The 22,711-nt window shown below is 36.2% G+C and overlaps 2 protein-coding genes across 2 annotated transcripts; both read right to left on the reverse strand.

Annotated features, from left to right (window-relative positions):
* Positions 1–3,520: 3,520 nt before the first annotated feature.
* On the reverse strand, positions 3,521–9,633 carry LOC125187349 (calcium-transporting ATPase 4, plasma membrane-type-like). Its single transcript, XM_048083919.2, has 7 exons — positions 9,208–9,633; positions 7,462–7,516; positions 5,379–7,360; positions 5,104–5,262; positions 4,642–4,813; positions 4,248–4,546; positions 3,521–4,173 (listed from the first exon to the last, which is right to left on the reverse strand). Exons 1-7 carry the CDS (start codon positions 9,382–9,384, stop codon positions 3,868–3,870), a joined length of 3,150 nt encoding a protein of 1,049 aa, XP_047939876.1. The 5' UTR covers positions 9,385–9,633; the 3' UTR covers positions 3,521–3,867.
* Positions 9,634–12,537: 2,904 nt separating this feature from the next.
* LOC125187206 (Mitochondrial glycoprotein family protein) lies at positions 12,538–15,002 on the reverse strand. The gene is made up of 4 exons (XM_048083752.2): positions 14,849–15,002; positions 14,169–14,500; positions 13,033–13,195; positions 12,538–12,935 (listed from the first exon to the last, which is right to left on the reverse strand). Exons 1-3 carry the CDS (start codon positions 14,960–14,962, stop codon positions 13,033–13,035), a joined length of 609 nt encoding a protein of 202 aa, XP_047939709.1. The 5' UTR covers positions 14,963–15,002; the 3' UTR covers positions 12,538–12,935.
* Between the last annotated feature and the right edge of the window lie 7,709 nt (positions 15,003–22,711).

The raw sequence follows: 22,711 nt of genomic DNA on the forward strand, positions 1-22,711 counted from the left end.
CATCAACTCCAAAATCTCATTTCTTCATAAATCATACTACTACTTGAAGTTATGTCTAAATTGTTGGGAAAGGACACGTACAATACAACAATACAATCAAGAAAAAATCAATAAAGAATGCGAGAAAATTGTTTAGCAAGTTTGTTATGATATGTCAAGCTAAGAATTTTGATTGTGGTTTTTGAAGATTGCTCAAACTTATACAAAGCCTCTGATGACCATTGTGCTTTGCAACATGACAATCAGGTTGAGGATGAAAAGCAGATTTCATACTAATTCAATAAAATCGTATCATCCGTTTCATGTTAATAGAGTCATTTTTCTATTTTATGAAGTTCTAAGTTAATTGAGTCATTTCTATTTTTACTTTATTCTCTCTCATCTCTCTTACTTTACTCTCTCTTACTTTTTTCATTATTAATTTAACACACTATTTTTAAAACTTCGTGCTGAAAAGATATGGCTCTATTAACAAGGAACGGAGGGAGTATATCTGATTTGAGCAAGAAAGAAAAGCTGCGGCATCTACATGAATTAAGAAATACTAGTAGAGTGAAAAACAAATTAGACATTTAGTAGATATACGAGACACATTTATTTACTAGTACAATTTTTTTTTTGATAATGAATCACACTGATCCAATTTCAATCATATTTCATTTCAACATTAACTAGTTTTGTAGACTCACATTTTTTAAACTTGTATTCTTGAAAATATCACCTAATTCTTTTCCTAATACATTTTCTACCTCACTCCTCACAGATATAAAATATGATGGTGGGGTCCATTACCATGCATGTAAGAGCAAAACCAAATCACACACACGAGTCTCAATCTGAATATAATCAATCCCGCAATTGCATAACACGAAAATCTCTGAAATCAATCACCAGAAAACATCGAATGCGAAATGAGAATCCAAATCAAAATCGAAATAAACAATGTGATCTAAGAAGGACTGCGTGTACATGGCGTCCTCCTCCTCTCCACTTATGGCTTCTCCTTCCCAATCTTCCTCAGCCAGTGGGGTATGTACCTTGATCTCATGAAGATTTTAATTGAATTTCCTATTTGTTTTATGGATGGAAACATCTGCATTTTCATTTGTCCTTATTCATAGTAACACCAATTGATTCTTCCTCACTTCTTCACTTTGTTGCTAATTTTGACTCTTCACACCATATCTCTGGTCTTGTTACTTTCAGTGTTGATGGTTTATTAGTGATAGTATAATGTTAGATGTTTGTTTACCTTATTGCTTCTAATGTAGTACTCCCTCCGTCCCTGAAAATTTGTCACTTATTTCCTTTTTCGTTCGTCCCTAAAAATTTGACATATTTTACTTTTACCATTTTTGGTAGTGGACCCTACATTCCACTAACTCATTCCCACTCACATTTTATTTTAAAACTAATACTCCCTCCGTCCCGTTTTAGCAGTCTCATTGACTTTTCTGCACTCGTTTTGTAAAAATGATAATAAATAGTTAAAGTGGAAAAATAATAAAGTAAAAAAGAGAATAATATAGAGAAGAGTCTTATCTACATTATTCTCTTTTTTACTTTATTATTTCTCCACTTTAACTATTTATTATCATTTTTACAAAACGAGTGCAGAAAAGTCAATGAGACTGCTAATGCGAGACGGAGGGAGTATATAATAGTAGGACTCACATGTCACTAACTCTTTCAATCCACTTTTTATTACATTTCTTTAAACCCTGTGCCAGGTCAAATGGTGACGAATTTTGGGGGACAGAGGGAGTAACTAGTTTATCAAAAAAATTAGGTCTAGATTGCCGTCACTTGTGTGGTACTCCCTCCCTCCGCCTTAATAGAGGCGTTTCATTTTCTACACTTGTTTTGGAAAAAATAATACTGCCTCCGTCCAAAAAAAATAGACAAAGTTATAATGGCACAAGTTTTAATGCATAATTGGTAAAGTAAGAGAAAGAAAGAAATGAGGGTAGAAGTAGTATTAGTAAATTGTGGGTACACATTTAGAATGATGTATAGGGTTAATATTTGTTTAAAACTTTCCTTATTTAGAATGGATCTAATTTTAATTTTGGTGGACACCCCCAAAATGATAAAATTAGTCCATTTTTATTGGGACGAAGGCAGTTATAAATAGTTAAAGTAGAGAAAGAGTAAACTAAGAGAGAATAATGGAGAGAGAGAGGGTCTTCTCGTGCAGAAAATGAAACGCCTCTATTAACATGGAACGGATGGAGTATCTTTTGCTAGAATGATACTCGTTTTGGGAGTCACGGTTGTGTTAATGTGATAGTGGAATGTGATCTGATAATAAAATATGAATGACATGAGTTAGTGGAATGTTTAGCCTACTTACCATTTATAGTAAAAGTAAACTGAGACTCTAATTGCGGATGGACCGAAATGGCAAACCGGGATTTGACCTCTGTTGCACACAACATTCACAAATTCATTATGCAGTTCTCTCTACTTTGTGTAAATTTGCAGAAGTTGGCAACGTGGTTAAGGTACTAGTACTTTTATTTTGGTCCGGTGATCATGGCTGTTCTAGAGTGGTTTGATTTGTGGCTTCTGAAATCGCATTAGTTTGTGGTCTCTTGTAGGGTGAGCCCAGCTTCCATCTGTACGGATTTATTATGTGTAAAGTGCAACCGCCGCTAGAGCCTTCAAGTCAGTGCTTCAGTACCTAATCAAATAAACTTTCTTGACTATTATCAACAGATAGAATGTCAAGGAGAATCAATTATGAGTTCTTAGTTTTAGGTCATCTTCTCTGCTCAACTCGATGAATTTGATGCTTTATATCGCACCGGTTGCTGTTGTAGTTTTGCTCCCTGATGGAGCCAGACGTGTTTGACGTAGTTGTCGCACTTGGGAAGGAACATAAATTCATGTGGATTCTTCTTTTCATCAATTCAACAATGGCTAATGGAGCAAACTTGTGCAATTTCCTGGTGACTAAGCATAAGTGCCTTAACACTCCAGGTACTTCTCCCACGACCAGATTGTGTTGAACGTATTTCGTTTAAGAGCATTTGCTTTTCCATGTTGTGTGTGTACTTGAAAGATAAGCCGAGCAATGTGACAAACTTGGCTTAGTTTAACATATGGAACGCACATCGCTCTGTCTCATATTTTTCCTCATTCCGATCAGGTTTTAGGCAATGCTAAAGGAGCTGTGGCTGTTGTCATCTCAATTCTCATCTTCCAAAATCCAGTCACCTTCATTGGTATTGTTGGTTACACCATGACAGATTGACAGTCATGGGGGTCATTGCCTATGGAGAGTCGAAGAGGAGACGAAAATGAGCCCTCGTCGTGCTATCCTACGTTCAGTAGGAATACAGAGGCTATTGTTGTAACTGCAGCTACAACGACTTAAGAGTTGTCCAGCAAAATCAGCTTTCGATATTTAGAAATAGAGTTGATTTTATTGCAGTGCCACTTTGTATTATGTATTTTGTTGCCCAGAAATGTAAGCTTATTTTCAGTAGAATTTTTTTTGGAATTATAACAAAACACATTAACATCAAATGCAAAGCAGAAACTTGAATAATAAAAGTAATAAATAGTTCGATTTCAACGTTAAGATTCAACAGCAGATCCTAAATACTGGGATTTCGATGTGCTGTTGCTGCCTGCAAGTTCGTTGGCAGTCGGCACCATCCCAATTGAAACCAAAGGCGATGGACGATATCACGCTTCAACACTCTCTTCGATTTAAGCATGACGAGCAAAACTCGGAAAATTTGCACTCATAAAATACCCAAGGTTTCAACTTCACAAATGTATTGTTTGATAATATGTAAAAATCCTTTTTCGTTCTTACCTAATTAAACCATTCAAGTCTGAGCTGGAAAAATATGGTGTTTAAGCGCGTTCTGGGCCGGTTGGGAGCGCATCGTAGCCGTCGTGGTGTGTAGCAGGCGCATCGTTCTTGACAGGAATGCACTTCAAGACTACAGCAATAGGCATGCCCACGGCACCCAGTGCAATGCTGAGTACCCACAGCTGCCAGTTCAATGGTACGGTGCTGGCAAACGTGCCCAGGAACTCGACTATGATGACTTGGAAGACTACTGTGGCCATGATGATTCCTATGAATATCCAGTTTCCAATCAGCCCACGGAAGATGTTCATCTTCTCGATGTCGCGACTGTTAATTTCATTGAACACCTGGATGCATCCAAGAAGATCAAATTCTTAATTCTGCATTGTTTAACAATGTGAGGAAATGGATAAATAATTACCTGACAGAAGACGAAGGTATTGAAGATGAAGGTATTCAGCACTTCCGTTGCATTAGAGCCTGTGAGCCCCAATAATTGCTTCCCAATGAAATTGAGGACAAGCAGAATAGCCAACTGATAGATGCTCTGTCCGAAGATATTTCTCCACATGGTCCTCGTTATGAAGCTTTCGTTTCTTCGTACGGGAGGCCTCTGCATCAGGCCAGCGTGTGGTGGCTCAGTGGCCAGTGCAAGTGCACCTAGAGTGTCCATTATTAGGTTCACCCACAGCAGCTGCACAGCCGTGAGGGGAGCTGATCCTGATGGAACGACAAAAGAAAAGCAGTGTTGTGTTTCGGTTTCATGGAAAGCAAATGCTCGAATTGAAATGTGGATGCAGAATGAGAAATGTTACCTGATGCACAAGCAGATATGAAGTTGATCATGAGAGCAACAATGTTGACGGTCAGCTGGAATTGAACGAATTTCTGAATATTTATGTACACTGAGCGTCCCCATTTCGCAACATTCACAATTGTTGAGAAATTGTCATCTAGCACAATCACATCAGCACTTTCTTTCGCAACCTGGTTAATTTGTTTGATGGGTGATTAGATGTTACATCAATGAGCTTAAGCAATTAAAATGGTTTTGCAATCGTTCAGCATAAAATATCAAGAAAGTTCGCACGCTATTTACCATAAGAAAGATTTGCATGCCTTTTTTAGTGTTCTAGGGTATGAGCTTGAAAACAAATGCCTCAAAAATAGTGATGCATTTTTTAAAGAAAAATTATTGGAAACATGAATGCGTTGGACCGTATTCTGAGATAATATATAGGAAAAGGATTCTTTTAGCAAACATAGTATGATCAGACCTCTGTTCCTGCGATGCCCATAGCAAGTCCAATGTCTGCCTCATGCATAGCTGGAGCATCATTTGTCCCATCGCCAGTAACTGCAACAACCTCACCGAGTTCATTTCTTGATGTCTTCACTAGAAGATGCTTATCTGTTGGTGAGGACCGCGCCATTACCTAACCACAAGATATCGGCACTTTAGATTATGATTTAGAAGATACTGTGTATATATATATATGGAATTAGTGGTAATGCAGAAAGATGGGATACAATTGGAGTATTTGTTATCCACCTTTAGTTTTGGTATTAGTTCCTTCATCTGGTAGATACTCAGAGAGCGAAACTCTGGACCTTCTATAGCAAGATCATCATCTTTAAGAATTCCACACTCTCTAGCAATAGCTTTAGCTGTATTAATATTATCCCCAGTAACCATGCGTACAGCAATGCCAGCATCTAAACAGATTTTAACTGCTTCCCTCACACCAGGGCGAACTGGATCCTTGATTCCCACAATTGCAATCAGCGTATAGCCACTATCGGGGATACTATCCTCCGGAGAACCATCGTCAATATCCTTATAAGCTAAGCAGAGAGTACGTAAAGCTTCATTGGCAAACCCATTGATGATATCCGAGATAGAACTTACTTGCTCTTCTGACAACTCGACAACCTCCCCATCCGCATTAATTACCCTGCTGCACGTTTTTAATATAATCTCTGAAGCACCTTTGCAGAAAGCTCGGGTCTTGGCATCTGGAAGTGACACAAGAACAGACATCTTTTTCTTTTCAGAATTAAAAGGTTCAACCTTCTTTATCCTACAGACTTTGCGTTGCTCCTCAAAATCACCCAGAAGCAATCCATATTCTAGAATCGCCGACTCTGTTGGTGTACCCAGAATTGTCCTCTTTCCATCTTTATCATTGACAACCTCAGATCCTGTATTGTTAAATATTCCTTGCAAGAGGACGGATAATACTTTTTCTGATATATAGCTACATAATGCATCCTTGTGTCCACTGGCATCAACCTCCTTTGATTTTCCAGAAAGCCATATTTTACTGACTACCATATGGTTAGTGGTTAATGTACCTGTTTTATCAGTACAAATGCACGTAGCAGAACCCATCGTTTCACAGGCTGACAAATGTCTCACTAGTGCCTTTTCCTTCATTAATTGCTTCATCGCAAAGGCAAGACTAAGTGTAACTGCAAGGGGCAATCCCTCAGGAACCGCAACAACTATAATGGTGACTGCTGTAGCGAAGTAGTTTAAAAGCAGCAGAGCGTCACTAGAACCCCATTGGGTAATTTCGTTGCGAAGCCCCTTCTCAATCAAAAACCTTACCGTCAAGACTAGGAAAGTCAGAACAGCAAAGCAAAGTCCAATTTTACCAATAATAGTAGCAACACCATTCAGCTTGACCTGCAGAGGGGTCTCATCATCACCACACTCACTTAGAGTTTCCATCAACTTTCCCCATTCTGTTCTCATTCCAACTGTAGTCACCAACATTTTACCAGACCCGTCTTGAACTTTACTTCCTGCAAGAAGAAATGGTCTTTTTTCGTATATGTTTATTGGCACACTTTCACCAGTCAAACTTGACTGATCAATCAACAAGTTAAACCCGGATATGAAAATTCCATCTGCTGGAACCTGATCTCCGATGGACAGAATAACAATATCTCCAACAACCAAATCAAATATGGAGACTTTCTGCCGAACTCCATCCCTAGTGACATTGATAAAAATCTTCTTTTTCTCCTTATCCAACTCTTTGAATTGTAATGATTGCTTATAATCACTAATTGCAGTAACCATGACCACAAGAAGTATGCTAAGGATAATTCCCAAGCCATCATATATACCCTTTGGCCACCCTTCAGTAGCAAGCCCTACTCCAATAGACACCACAGCACAAACTATAAGTATAATAAGTGTCAAGTCATGTAAAGCTTCCCATACAAACACCCAAAAACCTTTAGAAGGTTTCTCAGTGTAGCGATTGACACCATATATATTTTGCCTTAAAGGCACGTCACTTGAGTTCACTCCTTTTTCTAGTGATACATTCAATCTATCAGCAAGTCCATCAGTGCCTTTCAGTTTAGTTAAGGTCTTAATGTCGTAAGAAGCAACAAGAGATCCAAGTTTATCAGGGTTGATTTTAAACCCTGCACGTCTAGCCTCTTCGTGAAGCCCATTTTGGATATCCTTTTCTATTTCTTCTTCCGTTGGTTCAGGGTGAGTTATTTTAATATGTGCACCTACATTGACAAAAAAGACAGAAGTCAGAAGAATAAGAGCAGTATGAAATAAACAAATATTGAGCATTATAACTGACAAACCAAATGAGCAGAAGCATTACCATTAAGAAACCTGAGGGCTGCTGTCAGAGTAATGAAAGAAATACGAATCTTTTCCTGGTATATAGTAATAAAGATTATTAGCAAAATCAGATACAAAATGGGCCATGATTGTAATTATAATAATGCAACATAGGAAACACTTCAAAAGTGGAGTATGATAACCAAAAATCAATCAAGATACAACTACCATGATATTAGAACAGTTACTAGAACCACTTTCAAGACAATCAAGATAATAACAAGAAAAGGAGAAAGAATATCAGAACATAATATTTGTCCATTCAAGGCTGGGTTTGTACATTATAACCATTTGGAAAACACTGATGTATCTACCATTAATCTATACCAAATTAACCTCGAGTACATGTGCTTAGGTTCATATCAACTAAATGTCGGCCCCATACTTAATCCAAGACCAATCAGTTGATCATTAATAAACTTGACCAAATGAAATTTCGTAGACAAAGGGATAGTTGTAATGTAAACATAAAAACGACGTTGTATAATCTACGTACTTTTCAATTTGCCTACAATTGTCTAAGTTTTTGCATATGTAGGTAATATGCAGTTCAAATGAGAAAGACATGCGAGCAGCCGAGCACAATACTTATAACATTTAATTACTCAAATATCAACGTTTGACTTATACTGTTTCCTACATTTTTCCAAAAGGAGCATTACATCAACTCATGTACAATGGCCACATGACCCCTCGGAGATAAAAGGTACTTCTTGTTGGCTGGGTCAATTCTATGTAAAGAACCTGTAGCTAAAATAGTTTCCAATAACCGTCATAATTGAAGAGACAAAATATAACTCCCAAAATATTACTCATTCAAGGCTGCTCCCTCCCTCTCTCTCTCTTTCTCTGTCTCTCTGTTATGTGGTGAATAAGTAAAAGCAACAATGAAAATTAAAAAAAAAAACACAACTGTTCTTCATACAATGGTCTTATTTTATAGTAGAATTTATCATATAATAGTATTGAGTTGTTAACGTTTACTTAGAATGAAAACTAAGTAAAGATACACACAAAAAATATATTACTACTACTCAAATATAAAAAGATGATTAATACAACGAGCGCCCAAAGAGAAAAATAGTGGATGGTTATTAAGATAAAAGAGTGCATATTTTTTAAAGAGTATATGACAGTATGCGTAAAAGTCAAAATCTCTTCTAACTGAAAGTTGAAAAATCAAAAGAAAATTTCACCAACTTTAAATCGGAAATTAGATCTGATACATACACATGTTTCCAAATTCCAGTAACATCCATCACAGAGAGAGCCATACAAACCCTACAATAATACACATCTCTACCAACTGATCCTTTACAAGCAGAAGCAAACAAAGAGATAAGTTCTTCATTTTCGCCTTTTATGAAACACATCCAATAAATTAATAACAATTGCAACAAAATTATCCTTCTCTAACAACCATAGAAACTCTAAACAAATCTCATTTCCTTTATTAAAACTTTAAGAATCAATCGCTTTTGCAGGCAAAAAGCTCCTCTTTCTGCAGATCCTCTGGAATCACAATTCTCATAACTTTTGCGAAAGACCAAGCAAACAAACTAACACTTTTTACGCCTTCCGATCCAATGAGATTCGAAAATAGCCGTGGAAATTAGAAATAAATAAACTAGTTCAAAATCAAAGAAACACCTCAAAAACCGCATTGATTAAAACATCCATCCAGATTCAGAAGAACAGAGCAAGAGAAGGCGATGAATAGACGTACACTGAGTTTTTTGAGCTGCTCTTTGGCTTCGGTTCGCTTCTCGAGATCGGCGGCGTAGCGGAACCTTCTCCGGCGGTTCTTCACGATGGTTCCGACGGCCTGGCGCCACTTCTTGAGCGCGTCGTCTGAGTGATCCTTGTGGTCCAAATCGAACTCCGGTGGTATGAAATTGTCCATGAGAGATTAGATTTCCCTCCGCCGGGTACGGCTCTAGGGTTCCGCCACGGTCAATAGGTATGCATACGCATACAATAGAGGCGGAATAGTGAAGAAGGGAGAGAAGTAAAACAGAGAGAGTGATGAAAAATGTAGATATGGCTTCGCCTCCTTTATTCTTATTGGTAGAGACTAAATCTGTAATATTTTTTTCTGCGTTTTGGGTTTCATCGAAACACAAATTCTATACATATAATTTATCTTCGGATTTTCAATATTAATGTGTATCAGGGATTTACAGGCTATATATAGGGTTTTCAAAATCTGGTCAAAATCGCAAATCAAACATCAATAAATCGTATTGTATGATTTTATAAGATTTCAAAAATATGATTTCATTCTTGGTCCACCAAAAAATAGTCTTGTTTTTTATTTTGGTATATCCATTAAAATTAATCTTGTTTATATAGTATGATTAACTATTTCTTTTTACTTTTTTACTATTTGTTCAAAATTTTCTATTTCTATCTTATTTTTAATAATTATACATTAAAATTTATGATTTTTTTTATTCGTAAATAGGACCATTTTCCAGTGGATATTTTGGAATATTTTAATTAATGATTTTTCAAAAATAAAAGCCAAACAAAGTTTATTATTAACTTACTTTATAAAAATATGAACATTGGGATACTTAAGCATCAATTGTAAAAAGATTTGTCATAGCTTTAGGAATAAAGATCAAGGGTTGAATGTTAAAACTAACTGAATCTATGAAAACATGCATATCTGACCGTCTTTATAATAAAAAGATGATTTGCTAAAGCCATGTTCTGCACTCTTCTTATTACTTCTCAACTCGTACATTTAAAAATAGAGGAAACATTTTTTTAGCCGCAAACTTTGATAATGTATCAATCTTGTTTCGTAACATTTGAAAACATCTTCTGAGGTCCATTAACTTCGATATAACATCGTTTGAACTTTTTTTGGACGAAAATACCCTCAAGCCAATAAAGAGCATTTCAGTTTATTTACCCTCTCTTCTTCATCAAAATATTTGATTTATATCTCTAATTCTTCTTTTCCATTTTTTTCTTCTCTCATTTTTTTTCATTCTCTCTCCATTTTCTACTCCTCTTTTCATTTGAATCAACAATATAAATAGAAATGAATGAATGTGTAACTAATTTAAAACAACCTTCTAAAATGCTGAAATGGGAGATAGTTGACAACCCTCACAACATGGAGTAATACATTTATTTTTTAAAAATAATTAAAACCAATTGGATTAGTTACATCATTTCCCATATGATATCCACCATATAAAAGTGTATCCATCTTTACTAAAACAATTATTCCATCCGTCTTTTATTATGAGTCTTATTTGAATTTGGTACGGATTTTAAGAAATGTAAAAAAAAAGTGGGGGAGAAAAGATAGTGGAAAGTATGATCTACCTACCAATTATGGTAAAAGTGAACCGGATCTCTTAATGACAGACGGTCAAAAATTATAAACTAAGACTTTTAATAGCGGAAGCGGAAGAAGGAAGTATACAACTCCTTTTTCTTTTTTAAGTCTATTATCAACCTTTATTTCATTAACTTTTGCCATGGGATAGTGTATATAAAAAGAAACTATTTGTACATAAAAAGTTAAAAAAGTTATAAACATTTGTTTCTTAAAAGTGCAATGATTTCGGAAAAAAAAGTTATCCCTGTCAACTTTAATTACTTTACTAAAATAGTACTAATATTTATTCCAAATCGTGCCTCCCATCCCCATCAATTTTTCTTTCTTCGTGCTCTGAATGGGTAATGGATTCCCACTATCTCTAAATCTTGCTTTCAAAATCTATAATCTTTCTTATGATTTGAATAACTTTTCGTATGAGAACGAGTCACCAATTTCTCAGTCGTGGCTTGCGGGGTCAAAAAAAGAGATTCAATGATATTTTTGCTTTCAATATTTCAAGGCAAAAAGAAGGAATCCCGTCTCAAATGATAAACAAGAGACGAGATTTAACCTTATTTTGTTTTCAATTTTATAGGTCAAAAGAAAGAACATGAATTTTGGTCCTCTCTTTTTGCTCCTCCCCAATGATATTGCATTTGAGAATATAGTAATTTCCTCTATCCCAGTGCTTTTTTTATTTCATCTCGTCCCAAACTACTTACACTATTTATATTTGAAATTAGAATTATTAATATATTAAAGTTAAATAAGTATTCCATTATTAAGTGATTTCTCATTACAATTAAAATACTAATTTAATTACACTAAAAAATTAAAATTTTAAAAATTATTTATATAGAGAGAGAAAAAAATAATCTCGTTCCAATTCCATCAGTGTTGCCGTGGGGCCATCCAAACATGAATATAATGAATCACTGCAGAAAATGGCAAAATTGGCCTTTTTTAATTAAATTACATAATTGACTTTCTTAAAATGGTTAGCTATTTTCTACACCTTTAGACTTGACTTCTAAGTTCTAACTAAGGAGTAATAGCAACGGGAAGCTGGTAAGGTTTTGCACTGTGAATTGTGATATCATCCCTCGTGTTGTGTCAAGACCGTTGAACAAACACACAAGATGAAAATAAAACAGAAAAAAAAAAAGAAAAAAAAAGCAGAAGCTGAAAGAAAGTTGCAAAATAAAAATCCGAAGATTGTCAGCCACGATGAGCACACATGATACGATTATCGTTCAAGTATTCATAAATGCTCGATAATCTGTAGTTCCATACCAACATCTAAGTATGTATAGAGAGGGATATCATATCATGATGATATCAATATTATACAGTCTACATCTTGGATGAGTCGGGCCGCCTAGCACGCTAGACTCATCAAATATCAATGGATAGAAGACAGTGAGTGATGTGTGGTAATTCTGGTGGCCACAATATGGCCCTAGATTCTAGATGTTGGCCATGACATTGCTATGAGAATTGACTTGGCATGGGGTTTTGACTTGGCTTAGTTAGAGGCATAATTGGTGCAAAATGACTCAAAGTTAGAACCGGTCTAAACGATGTAGTGATGGACCAGAATGGTCAGTAGGGTGGTCCTAAGCTATGGGGGCAATGACTTTTTTAGATCATTAGATTTCAAACAGTCTAGAATGAGTAACACGTAGCTAGATGTATGCACACAAATTTTGGTCAAGCTAAGCGAAAAAATATCCAAGATAGATGCAGATCATGATATATAGCATATTTCTACAAAGGAAGCAACACAGTGATACCAAAGAGCAATATTATTTTCCAAGGAATGGCAAAAAGAGCATATATTCCTTGCCCTGGTCTCTATGACTACCCCAATTTCATTGTCATGAATTTCCATATCTCTAAGTCTACCCCATATAGTGTTGCATTCCTTGACTTTTTACTTTTTCTATGTAAGTCAACAATAATATGGAAAGGTTGACAAGATTTAGTTAATGATACTTATGCACAACAATCGGAACTTATCCTCGACTGATTCTGCCCAAAGCCATTATTTTTGGAATGACCTCTAAGGGGTACTTCCAGCAAGATCAGTGTTTGGTGTGAATTTTGAAAGACAGCTGAAGTTGACAAGTGGAAAATAGAACGGGTCATTTTATAGAAAACTAACAAAACAATGTGCGAGTTAAATGAAATTTTGGAAATAGCTTATATTACTTATGTTCTGTCCATCATCTCCTTTAGCTTTTGTAACCAGCCCATGTATTGACCTTGCTCTTTCTTGTGTAGGTAGAGGAGGAGGTTGTTGGTGAAGTCCTCTTCAATCCCTCTGGCTGCTAGATACTGCTTCAGCTCATGTTGTAAAGCTGGGTCCAGATCACTGCAAAAGGACGTGACCGATAACTTAACCATGGAAAGAAAGAGAAAAAAACTGGGTGGAGAATGGCAGGTAAAGTATTTGAACTATGTTTATTAGCACACACCTCGACCCTCAAAACAAGTAAAATATATTATTAACAGTTATAATCAGATTTTCAAAATGTAGACATGCATTATACTACCTCCATATAAAAGAAGGTCATACTGAGAATACACACTTTCACTTAAGTAACATTCAGATATATCATCTGCTCGAACAGTAACAGAAAAATGGTACAATAATTGTACCGACAGTCTACAATTTTGTGCTGAGTTCATCAGGATATCAAAAGAACAGGAAAACACGCGAGTAGAAATATTTCTACAGATTTTTGGATTTTAAATGAGATAGTACTATTATAATTGTGAAAAATTGAGCCTAATTTTGTGAAGTTAATATTATTAGCTTGTTTTTGGAATCAAGATCTGAATAAATTATAAAACATGAAAAGGAGTCAGTAGAATCCGCAACTGGAGCAAATCTAAGCTGAGAGCGGAACCCTGAAATACTAAGGACTTATTTGGTTTGATTTTCAGAGTTCTGGAGGTGTACACAGTGTCTCAATGTGAGAATGTGTTTAATATTACAGAGATATATTCTTAGTTAACAAATGATAGTTAATGACTCTCAGTTTACCATCATACTCGTTATATTGCATTAGCCAAAAGTGCTGTATATAATTAATATTGATGTTATAGGTTTGAAATAGAAACTATTTCTATTCCGGTTAAGAAAGGGATCAATCAATCAACCACAGTTTTGGCACCTCAGAATGTTAAAATTCCGAAAACGAGGCATGCAAAATAAGCCAAACAATTTGAATGTCATACGATGGCCATAAGAAAGCTATGTTAGCATCCAGTAGTGACATACATTTCAAATTTCATTTATCTCAACATAAACAGGTTACAGCTCAATTTCAATAGGAAGATACCTGAATAACGGCCCTCTATAAACCGATGAACTGAGAGACGACGATTGAATGTAGTGGGCGTTGTGAATGTGAAAATCAGGCTGAGTGCCTCCTCTATTAGACGCTACACAATCAAACTTCAAGATAGAGCTCAAACCAGGCTTTTTCACACATATTTTCAGCAAAGCTTCTGCAGGGAACCTGCTATCTTCATGGAAAGTATCGCGGCCCAACAATGCCGAGATGGCCACTTCCTCCCCGGACGACGAACACTTTTTCCTCAGAATCACATCTTGGGAATTGGGAGAGTCCCACTCCACCACAAAATCACCAAATGAACCCATTTTTTCATTCTGCACAACATAGACCAAGTCAGGCCTCAAAAGGAAACTTGTAGGATGAAAGGAAACTGGAACAACAGCCATTATAAGCTCAAAAAAATCACAGCATATGTAGACACAATAACCTATTATGAACTTAAATTCATATAAACTTTGGCTCTCCATTTGTAGGTTATCATTGTGCTTCGCCTATACATCAATCAGTCATCAACGATGATAAATTTAACACTGGAACTGTTCGCCAAACTTTATGCATCAAACAATAAATATCAATAGGAACCCTAATTTACTCCCCAATCAAATTAAACACGAAATGTAGGGCGAGAAACGAATCGTTAAAGTCAAAAATGCAAAATCGACCTGGAAGCGCATGGAGGAGAGTTCGTGGTTGAGCTCAGATTCCAAAATTCTCAGCAAATCCAAATCTTCAATAGATTTGTAAGCTCTGCGCAAAACATTAGTCACTCTCGCCATAGTTCTTATTTCTGTTTCTCTCTTCTGCTGTGGTTAAAACACAATTTATTGTAAACGAAACGCAGCGCTGCAAATTTTATTTTCTTTTTTTGTATAATAGGCTTATTTATTTGAATACTCATAAATAAAAATACTAAATCAGCTATCTTCATATAAATGATTCATGTCTATGAGTTTGTTTTAAATAGATATGGAGTAGTATGTTTTTGAAAATAGTGTACATTAAACAAAAAACGCAATCGGAGTATATATATAGGTGGATGGGGGTGCGTTATATTGCTAACCCTGCTAACTCATCAATGCAGTATATTAAAAATATCAATACAATGACATTAAAATGTCACCATATAATATCAACCCATTATACTGAAGTTTAACAAAATTATGTGTTGACATTTTAATGTTATCATGTTGACATTTTTAATACACTGCGTTGATGAGTTAGCAAGTTAGCAACTTGAGAAAGTTTGCAATTGATCACACTCCTAGGTGGATGATATGATATATTGTCCCTTCGTTCCACAAAAGATGTCACACTTTCCTTTTCCGTTCATCCCACAAAAGATATCACATTTCCCTTTTTGGAAAAAGTTCTCGCTCACATGAATATAAAAATTATATTTTCTCTCTCTATTTAACACATAAAATAAAATCTCTTAAAATCACGCACCGTCCCACAAGTGTGACATCCTTTGTGGACGGAGGGAGTATAAAATTGGTAAGTATTTTAAGTCAAAAATCTAACTACCTTTTACAATATTTAAATGAAAAAGTTTTATGTTTATGTTTATGTTTTTGTTTTGGTTAGATATTACTCTGTAATACTTTATCCGTCCCACAAAGATATGCACTCTTTACATTTTAGCCTGTCTTATAAGAAGAATATGCACTTTATTTTGAAAATTCTTTTCTCTCTAATGAGATGAGACTTCATTCTCCACTAACAATACTTTAATTACTTTTTCTTTTTATATCTTTCTTACTTTTGGAACCACCCGGAATCGGTAGTTCCGGCACGGTTTTGGTTCGAAATTTTTTGAACCTGAACCGAACCACGAATCTAAAATCGACGCTTTCAGTTAAATTCTCACGGTTCTAGTCCGGAACCGTAAACCTTTGGGATCTCTATTTTGAGGGTCAAAATGACGTAGTTACACTTATTTTATCAATTTTTCATTTTCTTTTTCTTCATCTTCATTTTGCTTTCTTTTTTTTTTCTCTCATCTCCGATCACCCTAATTGTTAGTACTTTTTTAAGGAGAATTAATTGTAGTATTAACTAAGTCCATCTAACATGCAAATCCTCTCTTGATTATTTTACATGCCAAGAAATCATCATATAATGTGTCACTTAAACATGAAACATTATCAACGGCTTAGAATAAAGTAAACATAAACAAACGGATATAAAAATGAAATTATATAAACCAAAAGAGTAATTAACAACTCTATATAATTCTTACCGTTTAGCTACTTATAGACAAATAACAAAAAAATATAGATTAAAGTACAAAACATAAATAAATAAAAATAAAATAAAAACTCAAGGATAAAAGTACCATGTAGTTTTCAGTCTTCTCCCATCTTGCTACAATCTCCAAGAATGGTGGATGGAGGAATTTTATATGAAGAGAGAGATGGAGAAATTAGGGTTGGTAATATTCATGCCTTACAAGGAATAAAAAAGTTTTGGCTTCACAAGGTAATATTTTCTTCAATTTTGAATTTCCACCTAAATTCCCATAAACTTTGACTGTAATGCACGATGTTCGTAGAATAACTATAACTTTCTCCACATAACTCTGATTGAGATTATCAATGTACCCACGTGAAGCTCTTTCGAAGATAAAGAGAATGGTATGCCTGTAGGCACTAATTGGACTTCAAACTTCTGAAAAATGGGCTTGAACTGAAGTTGTTGCATCTCTGCATAAATTCATCGGACCGTTGACTTGGTTTCAGTGTTGGGGTTTGTATACTAAAAGATGCTTCGAGCGTACATGCCTTTGTACAGTCAGCTCATGCATGTATACAAGAAACGCCACATCCACTTGTTTACCTGATTATGAGAATAAATAATATAATATAATGTTGAAATATAATAAACAAGTCTAAGGCTTCTTACTAAGAAGGTTAAGTAGGGAAATTCGATGATCTCCTCATGAGTTTTCCAGTAGGAGACTTGGCCAGATCTAGTAAGAAGAAAAACGTATTCACAACGTAGATAGGTTTTGGCTACCTATTGGTATGGTTGCGGTGTTTGTGATAATTCTCTCTTACCTAGGAAGAGATTAGTAACACCAGTGTGGTAAAACATTGAAAGAATCTAATACGAAATGTATTCTTTATTTCAAAAAGTTTAGTATTTTCTAGTCTATGATATTAATATCAATATTGTTTATTCAGACGCCACTTTGACTTATCAATATGAGAGAGTTTGTATGTAACTCAAACATGATATCTTGGGTGGTAGTAATTGAATAACATGAAGGTATTGGAATATTATTTAACAGAATTCGCATCCGCAGTGTGGTATGATTAAATCCCAAAGGGTGATCCCCAAAGAGGTGTTTGAAAAAGGAATTTATTATTCAGAAATCTGCGCAGTTGGAATTGTATTCCACGAATAATAAATAAAGTTTCAAACTAGACAAACTCTTTGAAAAATTAATTTAATTCAAGTCACATAGCAGACCAAAGAATTAAATTGACAGATCAAGATAATCTTAAACGCGAATATTGTAAAATAAAATGGACCCAAGTTATTTGTAATTTGGTGATTTAGATGGGAGTGCAATATTATTCTTTAGTGGAACAAAATAATATTGCATTGATAATATATTAAATCATGAGTCATTTGATTTAATTAAATATTTATCTATTGGGGGAGCTCAACATCTAGATCATTCCATGGATCCCCATCATAGCCCAACAAGTCCAAGCTTATAAATAGTGTAGAGATGGGAAACCCTAAAATGCATATAATACCACACATCACAAAATCCTAACCCTAGCCGCCTAGAAATCGGCACCTCTCTCTCTCTCCCTCTTGGTCTCGATTCTCGTGCCTAGCACGTGGGAGAATTAGGATTTTGATCTTTGTTCTTGTTCTATCCTAATTCATAGGATTAGATCAAGACAATTTCGTGTTTGTGTTGGTTTTCCCTAGATCTCACATCACTTTTTATTTGATTGTCCGAGATCCGCCCACGCGGATGAATAATCAAGGACAAGGGAATAGTATGAAAGATTCATGGTCGATAAATCAAGGATCTATGGGTGGTGCAACTAGCAACGTCAATCCTATGATGGATCAAGAGGTAACAATCGAATCTACATCAAAGAAGCATGATTATGTGTTTTGATGTGTTATATCTATGGTCTAGTTTATTTTCATGAAATTGGTATCGAATGCATAATCACCTAAATAGATAGGATTTGTTTGTTTGCCGTGTCTTCTGCTGGAGTAGTTCCAACACTCAGCGGGTCGCTAACTTCTTTCTGGACTCTCTGCACTCTTCTCGGTGACTACTGACTATGACTCAATAGACCCTATCTTGGCCTGTTTTCTCCAATCTTCATTTTTAACTTTTTCGTGTCGTCGGCCTAATCCTTTTCTTGTTCAGTGATGAGTAGAGAGTATGTAATTTACATCAAAGAGTTTCATGGATTCTATTGTCTGTTATCACATATGAGATGATATTTTCAATAAGAAATTGTACTTTTAATCGAAAAGATATTTTAATAAACCGCACTCAGAATATCTATACTAGATTTATATTGGTATTAGAGCATTCCCAATGGAGGTGGCGAATTCTCGGCGATAAATCGCCGGTTATCGCCGAATTATCGCCGGCCATTGTGGCGAAGTCGGCGATAATTCGGCGATAATGTTGCCGTTGCTTCGCCGAGTGGCGTTCTAACGCCGGATTATCGCCGAGCGATCGCCGGCCACTGTGGCGACGCTCGGCGATAATCGGCGATAATTAAAATTTTTTTTTTTTTTTTTTGAACCCAACGGCTATTTTACATTCCACCCCTATAAATATTTCCTCCACTTCCTCCATTCATCACCCACAATCTTCATTCTCTCCATTTTCAATCTCTTCTCCCAATCTTCAATTTTCATCAAAATTATGAGCTTTTGGAAGAAAAGTTCCCGATCGGGTAAGGATAAGGGTAAGGGGAAAGAGTCGAGTTCACAAATTCCCAACACGGATGAAGCAAACGAGCAGTGGATGCAGTCGTTGTTGGCGATGGGTTCTCCTCCCGGCCAACTTCCATACGGGGGTCCGTCTCCTTTGCAGACTCCTCCGGCGCGGAGACTTTCTCCGTACTTCAACTCTGCCGGCAGAATGCCCTTTCCAGCCGACGATGTGTATCGGCCCCAGTTCGACACCCCCGGATCAACCCCAGGCGACCAAGAATCTCAGGCCGCGACACTGAGCGCGGAGGACTTCGAGGTGGAAGAAACGCCCACCGAGCCGCCTTCTAGGAGCGGGAGGGGGAAGGCGCCGGCGTCGTCGGCTGCGACTGATACGGGTTCCGATGAGAGGCCGAAGCGGGTAAGGACTACTTACACTCTGCAAGAGTCCGAGCTGATAGCCGACTGCTGGGCGGACACGTCACAGGACGCGGAGCGCAGCAACTACCAGACTGAGATCATATTCTGGGAGCGGATTGCCGCGAAGTACAGGAGCCACAAGACTGCCTCAATGAAGGACCATGGCAGCGAGGCGATCCGTCGGCATTGGGAGCGCCTCATGAGGGACTGCGGGCACTTCAACGGTATTTATTCTAACTTGATGACTCACATGACGAGTGGCCAGAACGAGCACATGGTCCGAGATGAGGCCATCCGGATGTATAGTAGCCAGTACTTGTCGACGAAGGGCTTCAAGTATTGGAACATCTACGATAAGCTGAAGGATCTCCCCAAATTCCGGACGGGAATGCACGACGCGCTGCACGGGAAATCGGTGCGCTCGCGACTTAGCGTTTCGGAGAGCGAGGGGAGCGCGGCCCACATCGACTTGAGTGGGGATGGTCCGCACGAGCGCCCGGAGGGAGTGAAGAAGGCGAAGGGGAGGCGGAAGGGGAAGGGCGCAACGTCGGAAGTCGCGTCGGAATCCGTCATCGACTTAGAAAAAGCCACTTATTCGAGCAATGTCGCCAATCTGACCCAGATGTACACGCTGTACTTCACCGGCGGCGGGACCCCTGAAGAAAAGGCGGCCCTCTGGAAATGCATCCAACACCTGCAGAGTACGCTGGGGCTCGATCCCGACGCCCCTCCGGCCCCTCCGTCTTAGATTTTTTTTTTTTAAATCTTTGTTTATTTGCGTTTTTTATTTGTAGTTTTTTTTTTCTCGTTGTATTATATTTTCCAATGATTAATACAACGATGAATTGTTCATTATTAGTCTATTTATTAAATACATTTGTAGGGAAAATTAAATAATATAAAAAATAATGATGTAAAAATGAAATGTTGAGTTAGGGAGAAATAAGGGAGAAATAAGGGAGAAACCAATGTAGCACTTGGCTAAAAACTGGGGATAAATTTTGGTGCTGATGTGGCGCTGATGTGGCAGGAGTTAGGGAGAAATAAGGGAGTTTTTAGGGAACTCCATTGGGAGTGCTCTTACGATAGAAAGTATACACTATAGGTTTGTGTTAAAATGACAACGTGACAACGCTTATACAGCAATATTATAAACGTTACACAGCAATATCCAACACGTTAGACAGCAATTTATAGATTGCTGTCTAACGTGTTGGATATTGCTGTTCAAGAAAAATTGTTGTTTAAAGGCCAGCATATTGCTGCCCGTCTTTTTTGGCGTTTTTTTTTTTTTTTTGCCACGTGTCAGCTTATTATTCGTCCACGTGTACAAATGATTGGCTAGGAATGGTGGTATGGTGTTATTTTAAGGGGTGGTGGCACCCTAACATGCCCTATATAGGTTTGTGTTAAAATGACAACCCCTCTTAAAATGACAACGTGACAACGCTTATACAGCAATATTATAAACGCTACACAGCAATATCCAACACGTTAGACAGCAATTCTAACGTGTTGGATATTGCTATTCAAGAAAAATTGTTGTTTAAAGAGTAACACATTGCTGCCCGTCTTTTTTAGGGTTTTTTTTTTTGCCACGTGGCAGCTTATTATTCGTCCACGTGTACAAATGATTGGCTAGAAATGGTGGTATGGTGTTATTTTAAGGGGTGGTGGCACCCTAACATGCCCCATACACTATATCCACTAGCGGATCCAGCTAAGAACAAGGAGTTACAAATGTACTCCCAAATTATGTCTTCTTAATGTTATTTTGAGATTCATTTACAAGAAAGTTAAGTGGCGTAGCAGTCGATGATAATCGTCTCGCAACATATATCCAGGTTTTATCTTAATTAAAGATTTTAGGTAGTTTATGTATGTTCTTTCTTTTTTATGCTCCTTCCGTCCCGTAACAGTATTCACTTTTGGTTGGGCATGTGCTTTCACACACAATTAGTAAGTGAGAGAGAGGGGAGTGATCAATTGCTAACTCATCATTTAATTGCTAACTACAACTAATTTAAGGCCACATAATTTTAAAAAATGTGTGGTCTACAATTTGCCACGTGTAATTTTTGTTTTTATTAATTTAATCGAAAAAGATAAAAAAAAACGCCAAATTAGGGTTTTGGATGAAAATGTCAATGTAGTGTTTCGAAAATATCAACACAATGCTTTGAGAATGTCAACACAAATTTAGGATTGACATTGTATATGCTTTATATTGACATATTATCTTAGCTGCATTGACATTAACCTGTGTACGAAAAATACGAAAATTCCAGATTTTTTTTTTCAAATTTTGACGTCGGAACATATGCATGTAGTATATCGTTGGAATCCTTATAAAATTATCTTTAATTTGATATATGTTATAAGAATTTAAAGTTTTGGGATTTCTTTTAAAAGTTAATCATAATTAGCTTGACATTAATACCCCTATTGATATTTTTTGGAATTAATCCTATGGTCTTATTGACGTTTTTTGTTGATCGTATTGACATTTCGTGGTTGATGATCTAGGCCTTTAATTTGAACATCTAATGGCTATTATTGAGTTGTAGTTAGCAATTAAGCATTGAGTTAGCAATATAACACTCCCCGTAAGAGAGATATATAAAAAAAATTATTTAAAGTACTCTTAGTGGAGAATGGGTCTCGCCTCATTAGAGAGAATTTTTTTTTAAAATTAGAAAGTGCATACTCTTGTCTTGTGGTATTTTATTTTTATCCCAATTATAATGTTAATATATATGTGTATGAATTTTTTTTTTCTAATTTTTATTTTAGAAATTAGGTAGTTGTATTTTATTTTAGTTTTATTAACATTCTACCACGTTGGTATGAATTCAGAAATATAATTAGTCGTCATGTTTTCTTTATTTTAGATATTAAGTAATAGTATGAATTTTTAGTTTACTTGTGCTATAAAATTAGTGTTATATTTTGTGTTTTAATAGAAGTAATTTTAAAATTGAACATTGTTATAAAATGTTATACTATTTTAAATAATATTTTATTTTTAATATATCATATATTTATTTATTATAAAATCCATATTCCCAATTCAAAAATTGAGTGATACCAATAGCTAGGAAGAGAGACTGATACCAATACTTGTATTTGGGCTTTTGAGGAAATCAGTATGATTCTCTAATTCATATAGTTATAGGCCATATAGA

Source organism: Salvia hispanica, chromosome 5 (genome assembly GCF_029641045.1).
Source record: "Salvia hispanica isolate PSC_SH4W2 chromosome 5, Shi_PSC_v1, whole genome shotgun sequence".
Taxonomy (NCBI): Eukaryota; Viridiplantae; Streptophyta; class Magnoliopsida; order Lamiales; family Lamiaceae; genus Salvia; species Salvia hispanica.

Coding starts and splice junctions, on each gene's coding strand:
- LOC125187349 (XM_048083919.2), bottom strand. CDS start 9,384: ATGGACAATTTCATACCACCGGAGTTCGATTTGGACCACAAGGATCAC. Junction 7,361..7,461: donor AGCCCTCAGGTTTCTTAATG/GTAATGCTTCTG, acceptor TTGTCAATGTAG/GTGCACATATTAAAATAACT. Junction 4,174..4,247: donor ATACCTTCGTCTTCTGTCAG/GTAATTATTTAT, acceptor GGATGCATCCAG/GTGTTCAATGAAATTAACAG.
- LOC125187206 (XM_048083752.2), bottom strand. CDS start 14,962: ATGGCGAGAGTGACTAATGTTTTGCGCAGAGCTTACAAATCTATTGAA. Junction 14,501..14,848: donor TCTCCTCCATGCGCTTCCAG/GTCGATTTTGCA, acceptor TATGTTGTGCAG/AATGAAAAAATGGGTTCATT. Junction 13,196..14,168: donor TATAGAGGGCCGTTATTCAG/GTATCTTCCTAT, acceptor GTCCTTTTGCAG/TGATCTGGACCCAGCTTTAC.